Here is a 27,254-nt window from a genome sequence, read left to right as displayed (position 1 = left end):
GTTCCCAAATCTGCAAAAGGAAAAAGAAAATATTTTGGGGAAAGCGCATGGAATTACAAGGCTTGAGGCCTCACACAGGAGGGCTGGTGGTAGCGTTCTGTTCCCGTTGACACGGAAAAGGGGACTGAGGTGTGGCACCGTTGGACAGGGTTAAGGATGCACGCATTACCGGGGCTGCGCCCGTGCGAGCCAGTAAATTTAAAGGGGAAATTTCTTTCTGGTGGAAAAGAGGTTCCATTCCCATCCCTCGCAAGGGACACCCATACAGGAAAGGAGACGGGACGTAGGAGTACTAGTGCAAATATTCCTGTCGCTTCAGACTACATCCATGATTTGTGACTGAGAGACAAGTGGAGAAATGTATATGGTTGTAAGGACACACTGGACTGATGGGTGCTTTAACAAAAATAAGCTTTCTTGACTAAAAATAACAAATAAAAAAAAAAGAAAAATCAAGCTGGATCATGAACTTTTCCCTTTTTCAAATGTCCATAGAGACTTAAGCAGTCTAGGGGGCTCTGGTTCTACAACCCTTCAAAAATAATTATGGATGAACTCTGGTCCTAGTCCTCGTAGGCCCCCAGTCCTTCCTCTATGCCTGCTTTAAATAGGGACTGGTGAGTAAATGGCCAATCAAACGCCCTCATGCTAGAAAGTCTAGATAAGCCCCTCCAAGCCCTGCCCCCTTCCTTCTGGCATGAAGATGGCCATAATGCCTCTCGGACGTGTGGCCGCCCGAACTTGTGGTGTTGGGCGTAAGACTGGGGTAAGCCTATGTTTTCTTCTTTTTTTTTTTATTTACTCAGAAAAAGTCACATTTTTATTACATTCACTATGAACGATCTATCAAGCACTCTATTGAATGTTATCCAAGTTACATCATATGCCTTTTCATAGCAAAAAATAGGGCAGTATGTGTATTTATTAAACAGGGCAAAGATGGAAATTATATACATAAGAACTATTTTAATAGCATATTCTGGAATGGACAAATCCACAGATGTTTCGACAGGATCACTCTGTATATTTCTCAAGAATATCACCATCTCGAAATAGGAAGTACTCCTGGTCTTCCAACACAACTTTGGTACCTCCGTATTCAGGTAATAGTATCTCGTCACCAACTTTAACACTTACTGGTTGAATATCTCCACTCTTTCCTTTAGCTCCTGATCTCACTGCCATCACTGTTGCTTGTAACACCTTTCCTTGAGATTTTTCTGGAAGCAAGATGCCTCCCTTTGTTACAGTCTTGGCTGCAAACCTCAACCAGTACACGATCAAATAACGGCAAACATTTCTTAAATGCCTGACCTGCCATTGTGGTGCTGCAGCATTCCGATGTTTTCCATACAGTGTAAAATCAAATCAGCCACTGCAGGAGTGTTCGTATCAGAAGGGTTTTCTGCATCGCTGTTGCTCTTTTCTGTCTCCCCCTCCAATACACAGAAACACCTCAGTGACACTGCGTTGCGGTCTTTTATGATAGCTGGACCCACCATGGGGTTCTTTGAAGTGTCCCTGCAGCGTTCCAACTTACTCAATAAGTTTGCAGTGTTTTCAGGGGCTGCGTTGCTGTTTAACCTGGATAAAGAAATGTTTGCTGCAATCGAATCACTGGGGTTAGGGTTTTCAGTCCAACACGTGTCTCTCTGACACGTGTCGGACGGTCTGGTGTTTTCGCCCTCTTCGGCTTCGCTGCTACTTGACCCTCCTTCTGCGGTCAGGGGAAGATAGGGAGCGCCGCCGCTCCACACTTGGATCTCTCTTTCTCTCACTGTGCAGTCTTCATCGGCTTTCCCATTGGGCCGTTTGTTCCACACTGGCCCTGTGAAGCTGTGTCTCTCACATACACCCCCTGAGGAATCGAGCCGGTCGGGCCGATCCAGACTCCTGGAGAGGTAATCGGGGACAATTCGGAACAATGCAGGCTTGTGAACAGTCCGGAAACAGAAAGCTTGAGAGTGAGAAACCACCTCAAAACTCTTTGGTTAGAGTCTTTGTGTATTGCTAGCCACTGTAGGGAAGCATGATCGGCAAATACTGTGAATGTACGGCCCAACAAATAATACCGAAGGGTTTCAATGGCCCACTTAATTGCCAGACACTCTTTTTCCAGTGTTGAGTACACCTCTTCATGTGGTAACAACTTGCGGCTTAGGAATGCTACTGGATACAAATCTTCTTCAAGACCTTGCGACAGTACCGCACCTAATCCAGTACCAGAGGCGTCAGTCTGTTTAAAGAATTGCTACTCGAAATCCGGCACCGTAGCACCGGGAGGGCAGAGATGATGTCCTTGAGCTGTTGAAATGCTGACATTGCATTTACATCCTGTAATATATCACTCTTGTAGGAAGACTTGAGTGCTTCAGTCAAAGGACTAACGATGGTAGAAAATAATGGTATAAACCAACGATAGTAGCCCACAAACCCTAAAAAGGCACAAATCTGCTTTTTGTTGCTTGGCATAGGTTAACGCCCAATCGCCTCCACTTTTTCAAGTTGTGGTTTTATGATATGGCATTTATAACACGCCTATAGACCGGTGTTTCAAGGCGCGCTGAGGCAGCGGAGGGGGAACAAGGGAGGACAGACAACGATCCTACTAGGCCAGGTGTCATTCAGATCGTGCAAGTGCACGGGAAGGGGAAGGAGGAGTATTGCGAGGGAGAAGGGGGAGAGGACAGTGCAGTTCATGGGATAAGAACCAAACAAAATAAATCAAGAATGATGAATAGTAAGTAAAAGTACGGCCCACAAGTGGCAAGCGCAAGGAGAAGTGCAGCCATCAGGTGTCAAGTGCTGGTGGTGGGACTGTAGGGATATAGAACCAGTCCCCAAGTGCGGGGGAAGCCGGGAAGGTAGTGCAGGAGTGTGACTGGCAGGGGAAGAGGCCTGGGCCCGAGATCAGAGGGTGACCAGGTAACCAGTGCAATTCAGTGTCAGCCAGGAAGTCAGCAAGGGAGAGGAGGAGAAAAAGCAGAAGCAAAGAGAAAGGTTTTGAGGTGCTTCTAGAATCGAAGAGGATTCTCCTCAAATTTCAGGGAGGCAGGGAGGCTGTTCCAGAGGGAGGCACCAGCCTCAAAAAGAGATCCACCACCAACTTGTTGCTTGGAGAAGCGACTGATTCTGACAGAGTTTGAGGAAGATGAGCGAAGAACTCGAGAGGGAAGGTGTTTAGGGAGAGAGAGTTGAAGGTATTGAGGGCTCAGGCCCCAGAAGGCCTTATCGACGATGCAGAGGGTTTTGAACTTAATCCTCGCAGCCACTGGGAGCCAGTGCAGAGATTTCAGCCCTGGAGAGATACAATGCCTGGGCTTGAGGCCAAGGACAAGTCTCGCAGTCCTGTTCTGGATAGGTTGCAGAGGGTGGAGAGTAGAAGCAGGCAGATTTAGAAAGAGGCTGTTGCAATAGTCCAGCTTAGAGAGAATCAGAGCTCTGGAGACAGTGAGCTTCTGGGGGAAGGAGAGGAAAGGAAGTATATCTCTGAGGAGGTGCAGCTGCTAGTGTGACATCTTAGAGACATCAGAGATGTGAGGAGAGAAGGAGAGCGTGGAGTCGAAGATGACCCTGAGGTTTCTAGCCTTGCAGGTGCGAGCAGGAAGAGGGCCAAGGGAGGCCGGCCAGAGAGCTGAAGGGAAGGAGGGAGCGGGTGTGCCGATGAGGAGAATCTCAGTATTACTGGCATTAAGGGAGAGGTCATTGGCAGCACACCACTCCTGGATAGCAGACAGACAGTCAGAGATAAGGCAAATGGAGGAGGAGGCAGAGGGTAGCCTGAAGATGAGCTGGGCGTCATCCGCATAGCAGTGAAAATTGGGGCAGAGAGCAGTGATGCGGTAGGCCAGGAGCGCCAGGTTTGGTTGAACAGGCAGGGAGAGAGGTTAGACCCCTGGGGGACACCACAGGTAGAGAAAAAGATAGCAGAGAGGAAGCGCCCAAGTTGGACCTTGGAGGGTCGGTCGGAGAGGAAAGAAGTCAGCCACGCCAGAGCCTGACCGGTGATACCCAGGCTATCACGGAGACGGTTGAGCAGGATGGCATGGTTGACTATGTCAAAGGCAGAAGAGAGATCAATCAGGATGAGAAGGCAAGGGGTGTTAGAGTCAAGGTTGGAGAGTAGGTCTTCACAGATGTTCAGGAGAGCAGTTTCTGTGCTTCTGGCAGATCTGAAGCCAGACTGATGGTCATCAAGACAGCCGACAGATTCAGTGTGGAGATTGAGCTGGGAGATGGCCAGTTTCTCCAGGAGCTTGCCCAGGAGGGGAGTGATGGAGATTGGGCGATAGTTGGCTAGGCAGGAGGGGTCGGCAGTGGGTTTCTTGAGAAGGGAGTGCACAAGGGAGTGCTTCAGGGGGGATGGGAAGACTCCAGTGGCAAAGGAGTGATTGCAGAAATCAGCCAGGGCAGGAGCCACGGAGTAGATGTGGTCCTTGATGGTTTTGGAGGAACAGGGGTGAACCTGTTTCGACAAGATCGGACTTGTATAGCAACATCATCTGCAGAGAACAGGGGAAAGACAGAAGGAGGGAGGAGAGGTGGCTGCAGAGAGGCCAGAGGAAAAGCAGAGAGTGGGGGGAGAGGGTGGAAAGGAGGAGAGTGAGGACAGGATGTCCTGAGTTTTAGAGATGAAATGTGAGGCCAGTGCTGTACAGAGGGCCTGGGAGGGGACAGGAGAGGTAGAGACTGCGGCAGGATTGGACAGTTCCTTGCAGATTTTAAAGAGTTTGGCCAAGTTGTTAGATGCCGCAGAGACGCGGGCTTGGGTAAGCGCTCTCTTCTTGGATAGAACAGAGAGCCGGTATTGCCTTTGCAGCAGGCCAGTTTGTCAGAGGATGTACATGAAGCACGCCATTTCCTCTCGTCCACCCTACATGTGCGTTTTAGGGTGACGATGTCGGAATCGTACCAGGAGTTGCACTTGGCTTTGGGCTTCAGGCAGATTCTTATGACAAGGATATCAAGAGTATCCGATATAGCTGAGTGGAGCGTGGAGAGGTCTGTGTCAGGATGAGAGTCAGCCAAAGGGGGGTGGGAGGGAATGAGAAGGTGGCAGCGAAAGCCTCAGCTGACACGCGCTTCATGGGTCGGATTACCGAGAAGGTGGGTGGCAGTGATGGAAGTGGCCTGGCCTGAGGGGTAGGGCGGGTGAGGTGAGAGGAGAAAGTGATCACTCCAGGAGAGAGGAGTGGTGAGAGGGACAGAGAGGAGAAGGTCTGAGGAGATCAGAACATCCAGAGTGTGCCCTGCATAGTGAGTTGGGCCAGAGGGGAGAAAAGTGAGTGAGAGAGTCGCAGAGGTTGCAAAAGAGTCCAGAGGGAGGACAGGTGGCATCCAGGAACACCACCACCAACCAGATAACCAAGGTAACGCGTCTCTGTTGCTGCCAGGATATTTTTTTTTAGGGTTGATGTTAAGGCCTGCTTTCTCAAGGGCCAATACGACTTGCTGAAGATGTTGCTTCCATGACCTGCTGAAGACGACAATATCGTCCAGATATGCTGAACTGTATTGCCCGTGAGGGGCTAAAACGTTATTCATCAGTGATTGGAATGTTGCCGGAGCCCCATGTAAACCAAAAGGCAGAACCGTAAACTGGTACAGACCAGATGGCATTGAAAATGCCGTTTTAACCTTATCTTCTTGGCGAAGGGGAATCTGCCAATACCCCTTAGTGAGGTCAATCGTGCTGAGATATTGAGCCGAACCTAATCGCTCCAGTAATTCGTCAATGCATGGCATTGGATACGCTTGATATCTGGAAATAGCATTTAGTTTCCTATAATCCATACATAATCGGGTGGATCCGTCGGGTTTAGGTACTAAGACAATCGGGGAGGACCAATGGCTAGTGGAAGGCTCAATAACCCCAAATCGTAACATTTCCTCCACTTCTGCTTCAATGGCTGCTCTTTTGGACTCTGGCAGTCGGTAAGGGCGTACTCTTATGGTTTGGTTTGGGTCCGTATTTATTGTGTGTTCCATCAATGTGGTTCTTCCGGGATAGAAGGAAAACACATCTTTCACTTGGCTGAGATGGGATTCTATTTCTTTACGTTCTTCATGGCTAAGCCGTTTACCCCACTGTACAGCATTGAACGCGGATTCTGAATCCTCTGCATGTCGGTAACACTCAGGACTTGGGAAGATTGACTTGGTTCTCTCCACCCCTTCAATAGATTGATATGGTAATTTTGGGTTTTTTCTTTCCTTAACACGGCTGCAATTTTATAAGGACCTCTCCACTGAGCCAGCATTTTATTTTGAGTGGTGGTTAACAAGATGAGTACTTTATCCCCTACCTGGAACGTGCAAACCCGTGTGGTTCTGTTGTAGTATTTTTCCTGGGCAAATTGTGATCTCACCAGATTTTCTCGGGCTAGCTCTCCGTTTGGTCAGGTGTGACTACAGTTCCATCACATAGTCTGTGAGATGGGTTGTTTCTTCTTGTTTCTCCCATTCGGCTTTTGCTATGTCTAGGATTGTTTTTGGTTTATGTCCAAACAATAGCTCAAAAGGAGAAAAACACCATTAGCTCCCACGGCAACACCCTGTCCCAATCCTTGCCTGAAGGGGCAGTGACTTTCTTTAACATTAGTTTGTCTTGTTATATCACTCGGCCAGACCGTCTGTCTGAGAATGATGAATGGAAGTGTGTATTTCTTTTATCTGTAGTTGTTGGCAGACCTTGCGCATCCCACTTGAAACAAAGTTCCTTCCTTGGTCAATTACCATTTCCGTCGGTAACCCCACCCTAGCAAAAAAATGGGACTAACTGGTTACACACTTGACTGGAACCGATACCCATCATGGGAACTGCCTCCGGGTATCTGGTGGCATAATCCACTAGGACTAGGAGGTACTGGTGCCCATGGCTGTTGGGCTCAAGTGGACCAACAATGTCCATCCCAATCCGATAGAAGGGCTCCTTGATTAGTGGCATGGGATGCAATGGAGCCCGTTGGGGTTTATTCGGGTTAATCTTTTGGCACGTATGGCATTCTTTGCAATATTTGGCGACTTCACGATACATGTCTGGCCAGTAGAACAGTTTTAGGAGCTTCTCTGTCCGTCTGATGCTTCGTCATGTGCCAGTTTGGGGACAGTGGGTCGAAAGCTTAGGGGCACGAATAACTGTTCAGTTTCTCTTTTATTTTGGTTGGTTGTGACCCGATAAACAAGGCCCCGCTGTGTCTTGAACCATGGTAACCCCGTACCCTGTTTTGGGCTGGTGAGGGCTTGCTCCCTTGCGCTTCTTAAGGTGGGGTCTCTTAGTAGTTCATTTTGGAAGGTCGTTTTCCGATCATTTGTTAACCAGTCTATAAGCCCACTGAATTTGTTGATTTCAGTCCACTTCCTTTTAATTTCCCTCACCTCCCTACTTCTCTTCTTTGGGATTTTATCGCCCCTTGTATCAACCTCTGACTGGAAAAACTGGTCACTTTTAAGCCAATCGGCATCAGTAACAAAATCTTGGAAGGTGGGCAAGTCTGTTCCTACCAACACAGGGGTGACTAGGTGAGGCATTATGGCAACCTTCATTTTGGATCTCACCCCGTCAACGTCGAGGGTAACCTGCTTTGAGGGATATGTTTTTGTGTCCACATGGACGCACTTTACAGGTATGAGAGGTTCCCCAACATTCCTGCCGCACTTACTTCTGGTCTTATGGCAGTCTGCTCGCTGTCGAGTAGTTCTTGGTGTTCCGTCCACCCAAACTTCTACTAGATACGGCTCTCTTCTTCTTCGGAATTCCCTTGGTTGGGCATATCCTATTTCCATAGGCTCAGCTTTTGGTTTTCTTGGGCAAACCCGGGCAATGTGCCCCCACTCCCTACAATCGAAGCACTGAGGTTGCCGAATGATGACTGGCTACACGGCCGCCCTTGGCTCTGGTCGGACAGGTTTGTAGTCTGTTATCGTTGTTCCTCAAGGTATTGGCTTGGCTATCTCTGGGGGACCGCCCCAAGTAGACACCGCCTTTTGAAAAGCGGACGCTATGTCAATTGCTTCAGCCAATGAAGGTCTGTGGTGTTGGCAAACCCATCGTTGCATGTTGGCCGGAAGTGCCTCTAGAAACTGTTCTAGTTTGACCTTGTCCAATACCTCCGGTATAGAACTTGTAGCTGGTTTTAGCCACCTGTTTGTTAAGTCATGTATTATATAATAGAGTTGTCGGCGAGTCTCCCCGGTTCGTAGCCTGGTTTCTCTGAGCCTCATCCTGTATGCTTCCTTGTCAACTCCCATCCTCTCCAGAATAGTTCTCTTGATGTCCGCATAGGATGCGTCACCTGCCGGATTTGCAGCCTGGTAGGCTCCTTGCATGGGCCCGGGCAACAAAGGTGCAATTAAATGCCCCATTTCTCTATATGCCACTGGGAGTTGCGGGTTACTCTCTCAAAATTGGTGAAGAAGTGGTCTTCTCCTTGCTGGAACTTCTGCAGGACATTGGTTGGAGCGAGCCTCGATCCACGGGAGGGTGTCATTGCTTCAGTTATTTGTTTGAGCGTGTCTTGGTAGGCCACCTATAATTGAATTGCCTGCTGCAATGTCTGCCTGACCTTGATGGGTTTGGACTTGCAGCAATTGTTGTAGCTGTTGCTTCCCATCGGACAAGACCTTTTAATTAATCGCCTCCATGACATGTTTCTGGATGCCACCGCTGCCACCAAAAATGTGTAAGGACATGCTGGACAGACGGGTGCTTTAACAAAAATGAGTCTTTATTGACTAAAAATAACAAATAAAAATAAAAAATAAATCTGGATCAGGAACTTTTCCCTTTTTCAAATGTCCATAGAGAGTTAAGCAGTCTAGAGTGATCTGGTTCTACAACCCTTCAAAAATAAATATGGATGAACTCTGGTCCTAGTCCTCGTAGGCCCAGCGGTGGTCAGCAGCTCTCTCCTCGCCTTCCTGCCATTTCTGAAACAGAACAGAGAAAAATCTGTCAGTCTTTCCTCTATTCCTGCTTTAAATAGGGGCTGGTGAGTAAATGGCCAATCAGACGTCCTCATGCTAGAAAGTCTAGATAAGACGCTCCAAGCCCCGCCCCCTTCCTTCCGGCATGAAGATGGCCATAATGCCTCTCAGGCGTGTGGTCGCCCGACCTCGTGGTGTTGGGTGTAAGACTGGGGTAACTATGTTTTCCATACAGTGCAAAATCAAATCAGCCATGTTGGAGTGTTCGTATCAGAAAGGTTCTCTGCATCGCTGTTGCTCTTTTCTGTCTCACCCTCCCATACACAGAAACACCTCTGTGACACTGCGTTGCACAGCTGGGTTTTTTGAGGTTTGAAGTGTCCCTGCAGCATTCCAACTTCCTCAAAAAGCATGCAGTGTTTTCAGGGGCAGCGTGTCATGACCCTTGCCCCTTGCCCTCACTGGCAAGTCAGCCTTCCAGTTAGGGCCAGGTCAAAGGCCTTAAAACCTCATCCAAGACTCTCTTGGAGGCAGTTCTGGCGCCTTTGGCGCCATGGCTTATAACCATCATGAAGACCAACATTAGAATGGGACTATTTACTTGGGACTATTTAACTTGGGGGGGTAAGGGGGGGTTTCAGCCAACATGGAGGCACACACATAGCTCAGTTACAAGGAACTGAGCTATGCAGTCTAGTCTTTTGGGTGTGGCAGGCCTGGGACTACTTTCCTGGACTACTTTGGGTGTGGCAGGCCTGGGACTATTTTACCTGGACTACTTTACCTGAGACTATTTAAACCAAACCCAAACAGCAGAACATGCTTTGCGTTATTCTGCTGTGGGCAGCTTAACGCTCACTGAGTCCAGTTCTTTGATGCCAGTTTACCTGAAACCAAGGACCTGCAGAGAGAGAAAGAACACTACAAAACTTACCTGGAACAGTATCCTGTCTTCAATTCATCGCTGACTTCAGTTCCACTCACCTGAAGGTACAAACTCCATCATCCGGCACTGCATGCATCCTGGAATGCTATAACCTGGAAAGAAAGACGGCATTAGTAAATGTTTACTCACGTTTCCTCCCGAATGAAGAAAGCCACACAATTCTTACCTGGGTAGTCATCTCCTGGTCAGTATCATTGCTGGAACATTACGGCGCTCGGCGAGGAACATCACAACCTGCAAGGAGAGAAAAGACACAGGTTAGCAATATAAAAGGCGAAACAGCGCCGCACATCGCACATTACTCACTGGACAGCATCGCGTACACCGCGCTTTTGCCTACCGGCCCATGCTCATCTTCAAACTGCACGACAACACCAAAATACCTTTCCATACCTAAAAAGAAAGAAGCAAGACATCATTATTCGAACTAAGAGGAACGTAAGAACTGTATATAAAGACTTTAAAGCAGCAAACCTATGGAGTCGCAGCAAGCCTGGATTCCCACAGGGGGGCTTGCACCAGTGAAGTAACTTGGTCGCTGATCACCCCCCACATCTATGCGCCCCTGCCACGAGGAGCAGGACGGAGAATCCACCTTTTATAATATTAAAGGTGAGGAGAAGGCCCAAGGGGGAGGAAGGAGTTCAGGCCAAGGGAGGTGGGAAAACAAAGACAATCTGGTATTGAATCCAGCTCTCCTATATTGCAGACTCATCTTTAACCAGAGGCCTTACCAAGGGACCGGGAGAGGGTTTGAGAGTGCAAATCATCCAACCAGGGCTGGGTGGCGTCCCCTTGGATACCCGGTGAGCAGAACAACGCGTTGCTGTTTAGCGCAGATAAGGAAATGTTTGCCGCAAAAGAATCAATGGGGTTAGTGTTTTCAGTCCAACACGTGTCTCCCCGACACATGTCGGATGGTCTGGCGTTTTCGCCCTCTTCGGCCTCACTGCTACGTCACCCTCCTTCTGGGGACAGGGGACGATGGGGAGCGCCACCGCTCCACACTTCACTCTCTCTCTTTCTCTCTTCCTCTCACTGTGCCGTCTTCATCGGCTTTCCCGTTGGGCTGTTTGTTTCACACTGGCCCTGTGAAACTGTGTCTCTCACAATGGTGTAATAAGAAAGCGTGACTCAATTTAAAAACTTTACAGGCCACTATGGATGATGGGGGCTTGCACTACCGTAATGGAGGGTGTACTATCTGGCAGCGCAAATATGCTGGGCAAAGAGATGGCTCAATGATGAGGACACAATCAGCTGGAGGTCAACAGAGTTGGTCTCCAACACCCCCATGAGAGACTAGCGATCCCACCAACAAAATTACCAAAACGGGTACAGAATCATACCATTATTGGTCCCACACTATGAAAATGGCACTGCATGCTTAAAACAAGAGGAACCGACACGGGCTACACCACACCATGGCGCAGTGTCAGGTGTGACGAATCCTGTGGAGTCACTGAGCCCCAGCCTGAGGGCTGCTCCCATGTGGCCAGCAGTCGCTATCTGATCCCAACACTGGGGGTGGTATTAGGAGGGATAATCACATGGGAGGAGATGGCTGTCAGGAAGATGTGGTGACCCCATCAGGAGAGATGCAGTATTGGTCCCTTGCATGGGAAGAAGACCCTATAATTCCTAAATTCCTGATGGCATGCTGTCATACAAATCTCTCGAGTTGTAAAAATCTAAACCTCTTCTTACTAGAGATCCTAGGCAGGAGAACATTCACAACGCATATGTACATAACACACACGACACCTTCTTTCTTTAATGTTTTTATGTTAAATAAAAATCCAACCAAAATCACCTTAGAAGTGCTATAAAATCTATGCACTCCAACTCTCATAAAGCCTCAAGTATTGAGACAAGGAAGAGAAAGGAGGAGTCAATATGGATCAACAGAATCACTAAGCTAAACATGCAGACTAGTGGTTATAGTGAAATTCCATCAGCATCTGTAATGCAAAGAGGAGAAGCTAAATGGAAGGAAGCAGAGTCACGGGAGAAGGCAGAGGCATGGGAGTCGACCGTGCTGATGAGAACAGGTGTTCTCAAGCTGATGCGTGCAGGCAGTGCTTACCGGTGTAGAGCAAGGCCACATAAGATCCTGGAGGCACCTGGAGAGGATGGCTGGGCCACCGTCAATGACAGCAAAGCTGCCGGCAGCACAGTCAATACCAAAAGTAGCAGGTTTACCAGCATATGCACGCAGAGACAGCAGACGAGCTGACAGAAGGTCTGCAGAGTGAAGAACGCCATCACGAGGTGAAAGCTTCAGTGCAAACACACGCCACGAGTCAGAGGAATTGCCAAACACTGGTGAGTCGGCCCAGAGCTGTTGGGAACCCCGGAGCATACCGACAGGCATGGGAACCATTAAGAACTTTATTTGAATACAGACCAAAGACAGAATTTGCACAAATCCTCATGTATGAGATGTCAATATGGGGATGACTGGAGCAAGTATTGCCGCATGCCAATGAATGTTAAGGAACGAAATAAAATTCAAAACATGAACAAGTCTCCATATATGAACTATCAATGTGGGGAAAGTTGGAACAAGTATTACCAAAAGCCAATGATCACTATTGAAGAAGTTAAAAGGGTGAACTTGAACAAGTCTCCATATACGAGATATCATTGTGAGGAAAGTTAGAACAAGTAGTACCTCGGGCCAAGAGAGTATAGCCAGTGAAGGAATAAAACTGTGCTATACTGAAAGATATTGAGAACATTTTAAAAAGGAAGCCCTGATGAAAGCAATCCATCATGCAGTGAGCATTTGGGGAGAAGATACCTGGCAAGAGAGTATACCAGGGGTATCTGCAGACGCCAGAACGGGACTCCTGGCAGGGGAGTATAACAGGTAATCCATTTGAAAGGCAAAAAGGCCCCCTGGCAGGGGAATATACCCAGGGGTTATCCATAAGAAGCGATTATTTGAAAGGAGACATTTGCTGCCGTCTTCAAGGAATCATTTGACATCCTACCAGAGACATCCAGGGGAAGGGAATTCTCCCTCTGGATCCAAGGATTACTTTGTTGGATTAATGTATTTTTTGTAACACTTTTTGCCAAACTTACATCAGAGACACTTTCCTTACACTTGTAGTTGTTCATCTTTAGTGTGAGGGTCAGATTAATGTTTTGGACACAAGGAGAGTGTATTTAATTCTGATGACGAGACAGACCGATCTTTAGTTTTAATTTCCTAGGTAGGGAAACTCTCCTCAAAATAGGGACAGATAGGCCTTTATCCACCTTTTTTTTTCAAGAAAGGTGAGCAATGTTGAAAACACAACCAATTTTGTGCCCACCTCTCATTTCCAACCCCTCAAACAGGGTGCTTTCATATTTCACGAACAATCGAACAATCAACCACAATTTACGCAATAGACGAACTGGCACAATGTTTCGGATCATGGAAATATATGATGAATCCACACCTTTGCCATTCCACGGGGTGCGAGACACACTAAGCTTCATTCAGAATGAATGGCTTCAGCACAGGGCAATAGTATCAATAGTGAGCTCGCAAAAGTCAAACAACACAAAACAAATCGACACCCATCGGTCAGCGAATCTGACCTCACTAGAGATCACTGACTTTCCAAAAATTAAATAGTTTTACTTCCACCTGATTGAGGATACCCCTCCTTCCGCTGCCCCCCCCCCCCCACCCGAGGAACCTTCGTCATCCAGGCAGGTCTGGGCAGACCCAGACAGTGTGGCTACTAAGTGCCTCTAGGCTATCAATGCCTCCGCTTCTTCATCTCCCCCTCTATTTACAGCTTCGCTCCACACCACCGTTTCCCTATCTGCCCATTTCCGAAGGTTGTGTCACCAAACTTCTACTTTTGGTCTACTACTTGCTTTCCAGCTCATGGCAATCTGCGCTTCACAAGTATAAAAGCCAGGTCTTTGAGTTTACTTACATGTCTCAATTTACAAGGCCTAGGGAACCCCCCCACCATACATGCCCACAAAGATTCCACCTCCAGACTAATCTCCTTCTCGAACCAAAAGGTGAGCCACCTCCCACCGGAACCTCTTTATTTCCGGACATGCCCAGAACATGTGTACCAGTCCCGCAATCTCCTACCCACATTTAGCACATGTTTGTGTTCCTGCCTTCATAAACCTCGCAATCTTCTGAGGAGTCATATACGCTCTATGGGTAACATAACTGGATTTGTTGCAACCTCGCGTTCCTGGACACTTTTGTGATATCCCTGTACACTCACCCACAACCCATCACTCAGATTCACAGGCTTCCTCTTCTCCGTCCAACACATCATAAAATGTTTCTATGGCCGTATCAGGCTTTCCCGCAAGCACTACCCCCGACCATGTTTCTGTTATCTTCCGCACCAGCCTTGTGTAAGTGATGCATTGTCCCCGGTGTAGACCGGTGTCTTCCACCAGTGTATTAAACTCCCCCCGCCTTCCCACCCTGCCACACATCCCCAAGCGTTGCCACACCAATCGGTTCCCAAAGTCTTCTGACTATCTTCCTCAATTGCTCCTCCACTCCCCCCAGCGCCACTAGCGGCATCTGCAGGGAGCACGGGAGCGGATTCTCCATGACCTTGCAAGCCCTCCGCCATAGCTTCCATCCCAAGTCCAACATTCTCATCCCCTCACCTCGTTGTGACATTGGCAACCATATCCATTCATTCAGGAAAAACCGTGCACATTCAGTCTTCAACAATTTGGACTGCGGTGTGGAGTCTTCCGATAGCCACCTCGCCACATATTGCAGTTGGCTGGCCAAATACTCTATCTCGAAGTTGGGCAATTTAATGCCCCCCTGTTCATACATGTTTTACAATTTCCATAATGCTATTCTGTTTCTGCCATTGTCCCATATGAACCCCCTACATATGCTCTGGATTTTGACAAAGAACTGTTTGGGTATCATGTATGGTATGTTTGCAAAATAACAACCTAGGCAGCACCACCATCTTTAACAGTGCCACCCTCCCCATCATAGTCAGAGGGAGCTTGGCCCAGAACCACATACTATTTTCAATTTTAGCCATCACCATCACTTTGTTTTGTTTGTGTTCTGCCTCTACACTATGGTATACATCTATCCCCAGGTATCTAAAGGTCTCGGTCTCCTATTGTATTTGTAATATTGGCAGTTTATCCCGTGGTATCCCTTTGTATCTACCCAGGGGAAATATACACGATTTTTTGGGGTTCATTGTTATGCCAGACAGCGGTGCATACCGCCCCATAACTTCCAGAATATATTGTACGTTTTCCTCGGGTATCTCAGGTATAGCAGCATGTCATCCGCATTCATCAGATGTCTCCCTCCTTTCATGTCAATTCCCACTTCTCCATATTCCTGCCTCAGATATATCGCCAGTGGTTCAAGTGCTAAAATAAAAAGCATTGGGGACCACGGGCATCCCTGTCTGGTACCCCTACCGAGTTGCCATCGTTACGAGATGGTCACGCCCGTCTTGACCCGAGCCGTGGTTTACTTACAGCAGCTGGACCCACTTCAAGTATGTGGCCCCGACCCCATACTCTTTCAAGGCCGCCATCAGCCAGGGCCATTTGACTGAGTCGAAGGCTTTCACTGCGTCCAATGAGATTATCGCAACCTCCTGGGAGTCCCTTTCGGTTTGTTCAATAACATGATGGAGCCTTCTAAGGTTGTCGAAAATGCATCTGTGCGGACCATACCCGGTCTGGTCAGGATGTACGAGTTTGTTAATGACCGGTCTCGGTCTATTAGCCAGCAATGCTGTGAGTATGTTGCTGTCTTGGTTGAGCATGGAATTAAATGGTTTTACTTACTGTGTATACCAAATAATTTAGACAGGGACACTGTCCTCACTGCCAAGTTGGCTGAAGATCTGGGGATACTTGTAGACACTGGCACAAGGATGCCTTAGTGAGGAAAATTTTAAAACACAATGTTGTTCGTGACCCATAAGGATATTCTGGTTAGGTGGAAAGCTGAGACACTCCTCCCAACAGAAGATGTGAGCAACCCTAATATCAAAGCCATGCATACTAGAAAGATGTACAGAAAGAACTTTGGATCCTCCCCCTGCCAGCAGACAGACTCTGGGAACTGTATGGGCAATTCATATGATATTCAAACTGACTTCTTCCTAGAGAGCCTCCCACGCCAGTCTGAAAGGGGTTCCCATGCCCTCTTGACAAGTTCAGGTTTCCGACCTTGTCACAGAGTATAGTTTGTTGGATGATTTCTTTGGGGGGGAGGGCATTGGGAGGAGTAGGGATATTTGATCTAGAAGATTGTTATTGGTTGCAATGTTATAACTCTAATAAAAAGAGTAAATACAAAATAACTCAAGACAGCAACACTCGAGATGGTTTTAGAGCTACTTCTGAGTAAACACCGGAATAGCCAGACTATGGATTCATTTATATTATGGTGTACAGAATTAGCCCTAATGGAACATTACTTTCCATTCAATAATACATTCTAGCATCAACTACACGGAACAGCAATTGGGTCAGCTGTAGCATCTACCCATGCCAATCTATATGTAGAGAGTTTTGAGCTAAATAAAGTATTGACAAATAGCGATCCATATGTAGAACATATCACAGTATGGAAATGCTATATTGACGACATCTGGCATGGAGACATGGTATCTTTTGAACTGTTTTTCAATTGGCTAAACAGCCAAAACCAATTGCTAACCTTTACATCTAACCACAGTAATCAACTTTCCTGATATCACAAATCGAGACACAAACTGTAAAAAAAGTACTTTTTGTAAAGATGTATCACAAAAATACAGACAGGTACTCTCTACTAATGTTTGAGCTTCCATCCTCGACATACAAGAGAGAACCGACCGGTGGGAAAGTTCTTACGCATACCACATAACAGTACCAATAGAACATCGTACATATCAGAGTCCAATAAACACAGCATGAAGCTGATAAAAGAAACAAGGACACCCCAAACTGATTGCGAAACGAGCGTGCAAAAGAGCAAGCAACAACAATAGGGAAGCCCTTTTAGAATAGAAACAGAAAGAGGAAGACAAGGACAATATGGTCTTTGTCAGCACATACAGCCTCCTGTCAAATCAGATCAAAATTATTAAGAAAAATTGGCGACTTTTAGAAGATGAAGGCAGTTCACTATCTCCACCCAAATGCACCTTTAAGAAAAGTAAGCAATTAAAAGAAATGCTGACTAAAAATTACATATACTTAATAATAGACCATGGACATAAAAAAACGTTTACAAATTGCAACACCTCAATGGTTATCTATGCAATCAGATGCCCTTGGGGCAAGTTATATATAGGCATAACAGAACGAAAAGTGAAGATCAGAACAAGCAAACAAAAAAGCTGTATACGGAACCAAGTACTGCCTGCCCCCATGGTGGGACACTTTACTAGTATGGAACATGAATGTGAGGAACTGCAATGGACTGTATTGATGAAGATACACCAAAGTGGTGACCTGGCAAGAGACAAAAGGAATTTCACAGAACATGAACAACGTTTGATCTTCCTTACTAAAAGCCATGAAACTGGCCTTAATGAGAGCATTAAGTGGTATAGAATGTAACTAGACTTCTGTCCTTTCGATTGCAGCATTATCACTCTGGGGGTACATAAAAGACCCCTTTGTTTTAAAGCACCTTATAAACCACTGAGATGTCGAGCAAGAATAATAATATTTATAGTCATGCTATTATCAACAGATAACTAAACATCTGATGACTGTCTTCGCAATAAGGCACGAATAACTATATGTAAAAATCAAAAGTACCACTGGAGTCAATACGTGGCAACCGAAATGTGCATTATAACTGGTTGATTCACTAGGCATAAAAAATTCAAAAGAATATACAAATCATTATTGCTATCCGTATTTGAGTTTTCTTAATATTTAGCCATTTAATAATGGCTGCTGCATAGTTGTCAGCTAAGTCTGCAACATTTTGCAAACGGCATAACGTGAGATCCTTACAGTACTTGTACGTGGACGTTCGGCAACATATAGTGGAAGAGACTATACATGGCGATAAAATATGACAACAGTTCCCAAGCTTGCCGACATCCAGTCACACATCTCCCGCTACAAATTCGGGTAAGACTACAGCGAGAGAAATAGGCATGCGTGTGTTCAAGTAAAGCAATGCATTTATGGATATAACAGTACTTAGCTGTTCCTTATGTGCTATGTCTTATAGATTATGGCAAATTGCGGAATGGTCGTTTGAACAACCAGTAAATTGCAAAAACGTATGGTACTGTAAACATGACTCGATTTAAGGAAAGAACTAGTTTTCTCCAACCACTTTGTCAGCATTCACGAGAAAGGACGGGATATAAAGCCCCTTTATGAGATGAACCTTCAAGAATCAGTATCTTTGCAGAACTAGACGGGACTAGTAAGTCTTTAATTGCCTCATATTTAGAGAAAAGGAGTTTTATAAATATACCCCAATAATAAGTTTTGAAAATACAGTTGATTCCGGAGTATAAGAGTTGTGTTTGACTCTTTGTAGGTGGCTAGCCTAATCAATAGGCATTTGACTCACCAGTACGACAAAAACACAGACTGGTGGTAAGCATGAATAAAGTTATTAAATTACAGGAGAATTACCATTAAATAGAAATCACAGCACTAATTCAGGCTGTTATGCATTATGTTACAGGCCGCTGGATGCAATTATACAAGGGAAATCAAGGCCAAGACTGCTTGAAACATTGTCCAGCATCAAATATATTGTTTATTAGTTTTAAAGAATAGCTCTTTTATGCTATATGGTGTTCTAAATCCCCTGAATAAGTTCTCAGAAATGTTATGAATAAATGTGTAGAGAACGAAACATGTTGGGTTACATCGTAAGCTTCATGACGTTAGCCATAAGCAACATTGATTTTACAACTGTTAGATGCACAAGTTATTTTTTTGGGTCACACATGTCACTTTGTGTCAATTTTGTAATAGGGTGTTTTTTTAAATAAATTACATGTGTTGATTAAAAATCTTTTACATTTTCAAGCTTTCTTGCTGGTGATTGTTTAAATCCTAAAGTTAGGAATAGGTATCCTGCTTTGTTGTGAAAACACAATAAGTAAAGCATTACCAATATGCTGCCTTAACAAGAATGCATGTACCATGATGGTCTATGCAGTAAAGTTATTATCTTTTCAGGGATGACCCTTTCTGTGTTCCCAGAAGTCTCCTCAAAGTTCAGTGTGTTGCCAATGTTGTACACCTGAAGGTCTGAAAGGTTGTAGTCCTGCATCTTGATCACAGCATCCAAAGTGTGGTCTTCTCTCTCCTGTTGCTGGGATCTTGTGCAGCCTTGTGTTGGCAATTGTGTAGTGCATCCTTGTCATGACCTGGATCTTACTTCTCTGCTGCTCTCTGCCACGAAGAGGAGCAATAGTGCAGCTCGAGTCCTGTGGTCCACCTCCCTTTTGCCTGCAGACCCTCTGCTGGGCCACTAGAACATCTTGTTGTGCTATAGGGGTTCTAGGAGTCCTCCAATGGCATTAGAGCAATCACAGAGGTATTGCACCAACTAAAATCAAGTCCAGCCTGGTGGTGATCCAGGTCTAAAAAGACACAGATGGAGACAGCAACTAAAGAATCCTCTGCACCTGGGACTGCTGGATGTCCAACTCCAGAACCAACAGTGCGAGCAGTGGTCCCAAACGGCTCTAGCTTACCTGGGGTCATTGATTGTCTTGATCACGGACAGAGGAGCTGGCCTGTTTACCTATTTTGACACCACCATGTTCTCGATTCATCCTAATGGCGAACAGTTCTAACTGCAACTACCAGAGTCTGGCTTTTGGTGGTGGAACCTGGGCCTGAACACCCTTCCTGGGGTCCCCCAAGAGGATTACACCCCCATGCCCCAAGGGAAACATGGCTTTGTCATTATAGAAAATGCTAAACGGCCTCTAGTAGTAGATACGTTACAAATGCTGTTGCTTTTTATGGGAAAAATGTGAATAATGTATTCAAATTATCCCTAGGTAACCAGAACTCTTTGAACATTTAGAAAGTAGAGAACTGAGTTCACCAGAGTAGTATTGTAGTTGCCTTAAACATTATAAGGCCTATGAGATATGAGACATTGTCTAGCATTCCTCCCTTAGATCCATGTTACAGTGTTGTTATTTAAAACTGTATCAATTCTAAAGTGGGTGCGTGTCCTAATGTAGACTCCAAACTGTGATTATATGTGCATATACATATTGTTTTATCTACTTTTTAGTATCTTTGACTTAATGCATATATGTTGCTAAATAGATGACTTATTTGTACTCATGTGTGGACAATCTATGCTAGGTTCTTGTGTGTTTAGTTGTACTTTACACCAAAGCCCTGATCTCCTCAATTGCTGCCCTACAGTCTAATTACAGAGAGAGTGTGGTTCGGACGTTTGTGTGAAACCTTTACAGGTCCACAAAGATAAGCTTCCCAGAATTTCACACCAGTAGCGGTTCTGAAAAAAATGCCTTACAAGCCGTGCCCCCGATATGCTCCATTTTGAGGTCAATAGGCATTCACTTACAATCTTGACTTCTGTAAAGACAAGTCATTTAACTCAGTGTGTCCTTAGGGTGTGTGTTTCAGTGTTCCACTATTGTGCTATGTGACGAATCCAAGTATTACGTCCATTTGTATTGGCAAACGAACAGTACCCCTATGATGGTAAAACGACATAACCAGACGGCTTTGTCCACTTCTCCTACTCTAAACACTAGTAAACCACATCAAGCAATACACTCCGGCAGGAAAGACCAGTAGAAGGAATAAGTAGCACTGGGATGAGGAAGCCCAATGGTGAGGCAAGGAACAAACAGAAGAACTGGAATCAGCATTTTAGTTGTTTGTAGGGAAACACCATAAGAAGCAATGAAGTGCAAGAGCAAACGAGAAGCAGTAGATGCCGTAAGTGGTAGCAGGGGTCCGGAGCAAAGAGGAAGTAGAAGCAGATGGAAGAAGAGCAATAATTGGAAGAGTTATCAGAGTCGTGGATGTAGTGGTCTGAAGTGGAGGGTCGGAAACAGCATAAGGAAAGAAACGGAAGAGAGAGGTAAAATAACTTTCAATGGTGGCCTATCCCTGAACGTATTGAAAGACCGCAGACAGAGCAGAACGGTTATTCCAGAGAAAACTTCACCCAGTTGTCGATGGCGCCACCGGAGGTAGGACACCGGAGCAGCCCACGGGACGAGATATCTGAGTCCTGCAGTGATGACGGGGTAGAAGCACAGTGATGTAATAGAACAACCACCATCGCAATCATACAGATTGAGATGCACTGCAAAGAATTCATAGGAACCCAGGCCACCATGACCATATCCCGATCCAGCAGGCATTGTGGCAGGTATTAAGCAAATAAGAACCATACGACAGGCAACATGGTAAAGCTACCTCCTTAAAATGATCAGTAAGCGTTTGATATCGGGGTAGACTCGCCATCTGACCCGCCTATAAGAATCTGGAAGCACAACCCATGAGCCCAGAGGGCAAATAGTTGGGAGTGTAAAGTTTCTGCTGCTAACCATTTTTATGACAGCCACAAGAAAAGACAAAACCTCAGCGGGCACTCTAACAACAAAATGCCATCTTTGGCAGCAAGGTATGTAAAATATACCACTTCACTGGCCGTAGGCACGGCTATACACCACACACCAGTATACAGCAAGGACTACGAAACAAATATGGTTCTGCTGTTCACATAATTCTCTGCCTACTTGCACCAGACTACGCCTCAACACCTCGGACAGCAGAAAGCGACGCAAACCTACGATAAATTTAGCACAGTGAATACACAGCGAGTCTCTAGGACTGACGCCACCCCATCTCCTCTCAGCACCCATCCATATGCCTGACTGCAATGGTTGCTTCTCTACCAGAGCCTGGCCGGCCCTGCTAAGCCTTTTTAGGCCAAATGCACACATGCTTCCTAATCACACTCCATGACCTCCAACACTCTGGACTTCGATCCTCCCAGGGCGTTCCCATTAAAAGCGCATTGAGAATATAATAATGGTAAAAGGGCGCTATACAAATGACATGTACAATACAATGAGGCAATTTTGCCTAGTGCAGCCGGCAAAGTCCAGGACAAGGACTGGGCTGCAGGCATGGGCGAGAGTCTACCAGGCGAGTGGAGGTGCCGGCCACAAGGTCAGAGGAGCCTGTTGGACAAGGGCTTTAGTAGCTGGTGCAGGAGCTGCAGATCAAAGAGAAAGCAGTTATGCCCCTGAAGGCCCGCAAGGGCCCCTACAAGGAGCTTGGGGGCGAGAAGTACTGCGAGGACGTTTGGAAAAGGTACCACGTGGGGAGAACAGATCACAATATTCTGAATGAGTGAATTGTAAGGTTGACAGGCAGTAAATATTGTTTTTTTTTTTTTAAAGTGCGTCAACCCATAGACTGAAGTCTACAGAATATATCGTACCATATAAGAATCTCATCCCCCCCAGACATCACACGGATGGATATGGAAAACCCCAAGCTGCCGGGAAAGTAAAAGGCAGCATATTTAAACAAACAGGCACAGAATACAACTCTTCCACATCCCAGTGACTTTGGGTACATACGTTGACAGTACTTGGCAGGAAAGTAAAACAAGTCTGTCAGAGACAGGGCGAACCTTATTTTGTCAATTGTTTAAATATTGTCAACCACGGGAAAGACTAGGAGAAGAGGATTGTCCCCCTTGGCATTATCAACCCCAGTTTAGGAGAAGGAAGTCACTTTCCCTAGAGGTAAACTGTCCAACAAGTAACACTTTACTTTGAGTTGGTGGGTCTTTCTATTATTTTGAAACACTTTGATTTCTACCAACATATTGGAACTTTGTGAACTGGCATTGAGGAAGGCTGTAGGAGAGCAGCCGAGAGACTTTATTTTTCCCTTTGTTGCACCTTTTAGTAGAGTGCAAGGGTCAGATTAGGTTTTTGACACAGGATGGCAAACTTTATTTTGGACATCCGTAGAACGACTGGTCCATTAGTTCGTTTTGTTGAGGCTGGGAAACCCATCATACTTTTAGGGCTAGTGGAGCATTTTTCCAAACCCCTTTATTTAAATTAAAGTATTTGGCAATAAATCCACTGCCTGCGTCAGTCTCCTATGTCCGACTCCTCACAACTAATGTTTAGTGCATTTCCCCAGGCGAGAAGTACTGCGAGGACGTTTGGAAAAGGTACCACATGTGGAGAATAGATCACGATATTCTGAATGAGTGAATTATAAGGTTGACAGGCAGTAAATATTGTTTTTTTTCTTAAAGTGCGTCAACCCATAGACTGAAGTCTACAGAATATATCGTACCATATAAGCACCTCATCCCCCCAGACATCAGACATCACTAACACGGATGGATTTGGAAAACCTAAAATAATGTTTCTTCATACAGTAAGCAGAAGGACCCTTTTTATGGAAATCAAAAAGTCTGTCTACACACTCTTTCCAAAACCTTACCTGGAATAATTGGAACAGGAATCCGATGCTTCTCTGTCAGAATTCCAAACCGGTCACCAGTGACAGGGGTGTTAAGTGGAGCCTGAAAAAGAACAATTTGCACTCCTAAATTATTCAAATGTAACCAGAACTATTAAACTTGGTAAGCACTTACCCCGATTCACCAACACATGATAAAACTTGCATGAGCCAAATGAAAAAGCTAAATACATAGGAATACATTAGGGTTTATGCACACAGTCCATGTGCAACTCATTTTGCACATGCACGTTGTCACGGGACACAATGTTACCTATTTAGGTTTAAGTGCACGCTAGGGGTAGGGGGGGTGTGCTAGGTGGTTTCCTTCCTTACAACATCATAAACCACACCTGGATGCACTTAGAAATGTCCTCTACCTACTTAAGCTTTGCCATGCGCTTTGCTGACCAGCCACACAACAGATACAATGGAAAGCCTAAGGTTTTTTAGAACAGCCTATACTACGAATTGACAGCATGTGCATTTTATTTTTGTGTACGGTTTTAACTCTTAAATAGGTGGATACAAATAACACCCTGTTTAGGCAACGGGCCCTTTCAGTCACCTGGAATTCCCAGAACCTATGTGGGAAGGGAACCGGGAACCGGTCCATGGGCCATCCACCTACGAGGGTTCTGGGACCAACACTTACACTTTTTGCGGGTTAAAAAGTCGAGCACTTGCATTTACAGTCTGGTCCTCCAAACCCACACAGGTCTCTGCGACCCAGGGGCCTACGTGTACAGCAGCCAGATCACAGGTTGCTCACTGTGCCCGACAGAGTGCAACCTGTAAATGCCAGTTAATCCTCCGAAATCTGGGTCAAAAACATCGGCCAGTCAGCTTTTATTTTGGTCACCATTTGTTTATTTGTTGAGGAGTTACTTTGTGCCGCATGTGGCCTTACCAGTGCTTCATGGTACAATACCTGCTCAGCCAACCAAGCATTTTAACAAACAGTAAGTAATAGAATATAGTCTGCAGAAACACACAAAAGCTAACAGGCACAGAGTTAAGGTCAGGCCAATGAAAGATTTTCCAAATAATGCAGAGGCTTTAGAGCATCCAGCTGTAAAGTTTAATATTGCTGTGATGCAGCCACACAACCTTAATGGAATCAAACTTGAGTGTGTAAGCTCACCCTGTCCAAGGACGATAATAGTTTGTCCATCTTTGCCCATAAATCTTTAAGCAGCCTTTTCCACCTTCCCGCTTAGTGTGTTGTAAGTAACCTTGTGTAGCACGGGTCTTTAATCTAGCATGTCAAATCTTCATATTAGTATTTATTGGGCAAGGGCAACTGTAGTATCCCACAAACCTACATTCAACCAATAATTCATGCAAGAAGGGCAGGATACCTAGGGGCAAATACTGAGAACTGACTGCAGGATCTCATTCAAAAGCAAGATTTCAAAATGGGAGAACATTCTGCCACCCTGCCCAGGAGAGAAGGCACTTCGACTACAGAGTTTGCCATCCAGGTTCCCTGTTGAGAGACGAGGTTGCTGTGATAGGTTCTAAGAAGAAGTTCAAGTTGTAAAAATAACAGGTACCACCCTCGTTTGTGTCAAAAGATGATTTATTCAGACGATATGTGGAAACCTACCCAACTGGCATTTGACACAGACTTGCACTTTCTGAAATCTACATCACGTATTCATTTTATATTTCCAAGCTGGTTTCACCTTAATTTTATTGAAATAAATAACCTAATAAACAAGAACATTATTTGGGATTCCATAATCCTGCTCGGACTAGGAGTAAAAGTAAAAGGAAACACTACCGTCTGTAACTGGTTACTAAATTTGACCCTACATAAAATATTCACTGAATTCGATTTCACAATAAAATATCCACATTCCTTTTTTCCCAAATATAAAATCACAAATATGCCAACAATATAACTAAAATATGCCAAAAACATCTAATAAACTCTATTCACTAGACAATACTTGAGTTGAATAATATTTTGGCGTACATACAAATGTGTTGCAGCGAAGATATCCATATTTGCATGTTCACTAGAGTTGTATGGAATACTTAAAACATCCACAATTGATTTTCCGAATACACCTTTTTTTTATGGTCTGTGTTTAGTCTGTAGCCTTCAGAGCACAATACATTTGGTTTCACAGTTACATAGAAGGCAGTTCCAAGTCCCTCCTATACGCTGAATGCTCTTTGCCATAAGTATATAAATGACTGATTTTAGGGGCTGTCCTACCTCCATCACTCTGAGATTGATGACTTGTGTACAATAGGCAAAGGCAGTACTCAAGATACGATTTTGAAGTGGGAGTAATGTACTGCCTATTTATGAAACTTGTTGAAAGCAGTTGCACAAGCTCCCATGTGCCCATTTTTTATTGGGAGTATTTTTACTCTCTATTTTTATTTTTTGGGAGTATGTCTATGTTTAGGGAGTAAAAGTGGCTGATAGACCCCTTCACTGTAGGGCTGACAAAAGAGAATATATTTGATGCATTTAAATAAACCATTAGGGGGTGGACAGGGGCATACAAGTAATCATTTATCCCATCATTTCTCCGCATGGACACAGCACACCATTTCTTAATCGTCAAATTAATTCTCACTCACAAAAGGCTAGGGGTGAGTGCACATGTTGAGTCCCATCTGTGAATGGGCTTTCTGTTATTTGTTTTAATAGTCTAGGCCACTCTTGTCTGTAGACAGTAGCACAACTATAAGTTGACTTTTTAGGGGGATGTTTTTTTAAAAACTTGTTTAACCTCAGTATCTACCAATTTCTTCTCACAGATTTAACTAAGTTGGTGCATTGGCTGTAAACATTTTTTAGCAGGTGAACAGCTGTGTCTTTACTCTGGGAGGTGTTCTTCTGGGATGGAGAAAAGTAGCTCTGGTAACCCTTGATACTCTGGAAAATGCCTCCTGTAAATTAAGATAACACCATCTTTCTCAAAATATATAAATCCTAGCAGCAGCTTTTCTTTAATGTGCTCATTCTTAGTAAAATATTTTATGATGCACCATGTTCCCCCACAAGGTACATTTTATTTGTTTTTTACTTTTAGTTGTACGCTCCCATTGTAAACACCAAATTGGTTGCTGTTACTTTCCTAAATGCTTTGGTAATTAATTCATTTTTATGTAGAATTTCACATCTAAAAAGATATACTGTGTTCACCCCTATGTTATACGAGTTCCTATTCAAAAGTACATACTATTCATCGAATTTTAATACAATCCCATATCCAAATGGCATTGTCAAAAGAGTTTGCCATGACAGAGTCCCATGACGGAAGCAGGGTGATGGGACTGAGATAACCTTGGCAGCCTGGAGGCACCAACTGCTCTGTGAAGCCCCACCCTGTGGGGAGGTATACAGAGAATTCCCCAAGTTCCCTAATCAACAGCCTTAGGAGTATGGTCCTGTCCTAGAACCTTAATGTACCCTGCCGGCAACAATTGGCTAGGCAAGGAAGGAGAAAAAAGTCTGACGAGTGACCCCCCCCACAGAGAGGATTTGATCTAGAGGAATGGGGTGTTTGGAAGAGGCAAGCCTGTGACTAAGGGTCACACACTGGTCTCAGAGGCATATAAAGACTATGCCCAGAAGCATAGGAACTGTCAAAGCGGGGAAGGAAATCCCCATCAACGGAGAGCAAACCCAAGCCTTTTGAACACCCCACTGGTCCCTACATGACCTTCACTGGTGAAAAGGAAGCACCCTATTAATGTCAGGGATGTTAAGCTATTACCACTAGGAAGGATGCCATTTCTCAAAAAACTCAGTGTCCCCTGGGAAAAAGGGCCTTGTGGTAATAGTGTTAGAGTGACTTCTGAGATGAGAGACCCCATTAAAATAACCATGGCATTCCATGATGGCCGTGCT

At 45.2% G+C, this 27,254-nt stretch overlaps 1 protein-coding gene across 1 annotated transcript in view; it reads right to left on the bottom strand.

Moving 5' to 3' along the window:
• ETFDH (electron transfer flavoprotein dehydrogenase) overlaps positions 1 to 27,254 on the bottom strand; it is a 920,962-nt gene that overhangs the window by 704,215 nt on the left and 189,493 nt on the right. Inside the window, exon 4 of the mRNA XM_069631338.1 lies at positions 23,360 to 23,441. Coding sequence (XP_069487439.1) covers positions 23,360 to 23,441 — 82 coding nt within the window. The remainder of the gene's footprint in view (positions 1 to 23,359; positions 23,442 to 27,254) is intronic.

The sequence above is a fragment of the Ambystoma mexicanum genome, chromosome 6q (assembly GCF_040938575.1).
Source record: "Ambystoma mexicanum isolate Mex_15411 chromosome 6q, UKY_AmexF1_1, whole genome shotgun sequence".
Lineage (NCBI taxonomy): Eukaryota > Metazoa > Chordata > Amphibia > Caudata > Ambystomatidae > Ambystoma > Ambystoma mexicanum.
Note: the sequence above shows the minus strand (reverse complement) of the source record. Positions and strands in the feature narration are given on the sequence as shown.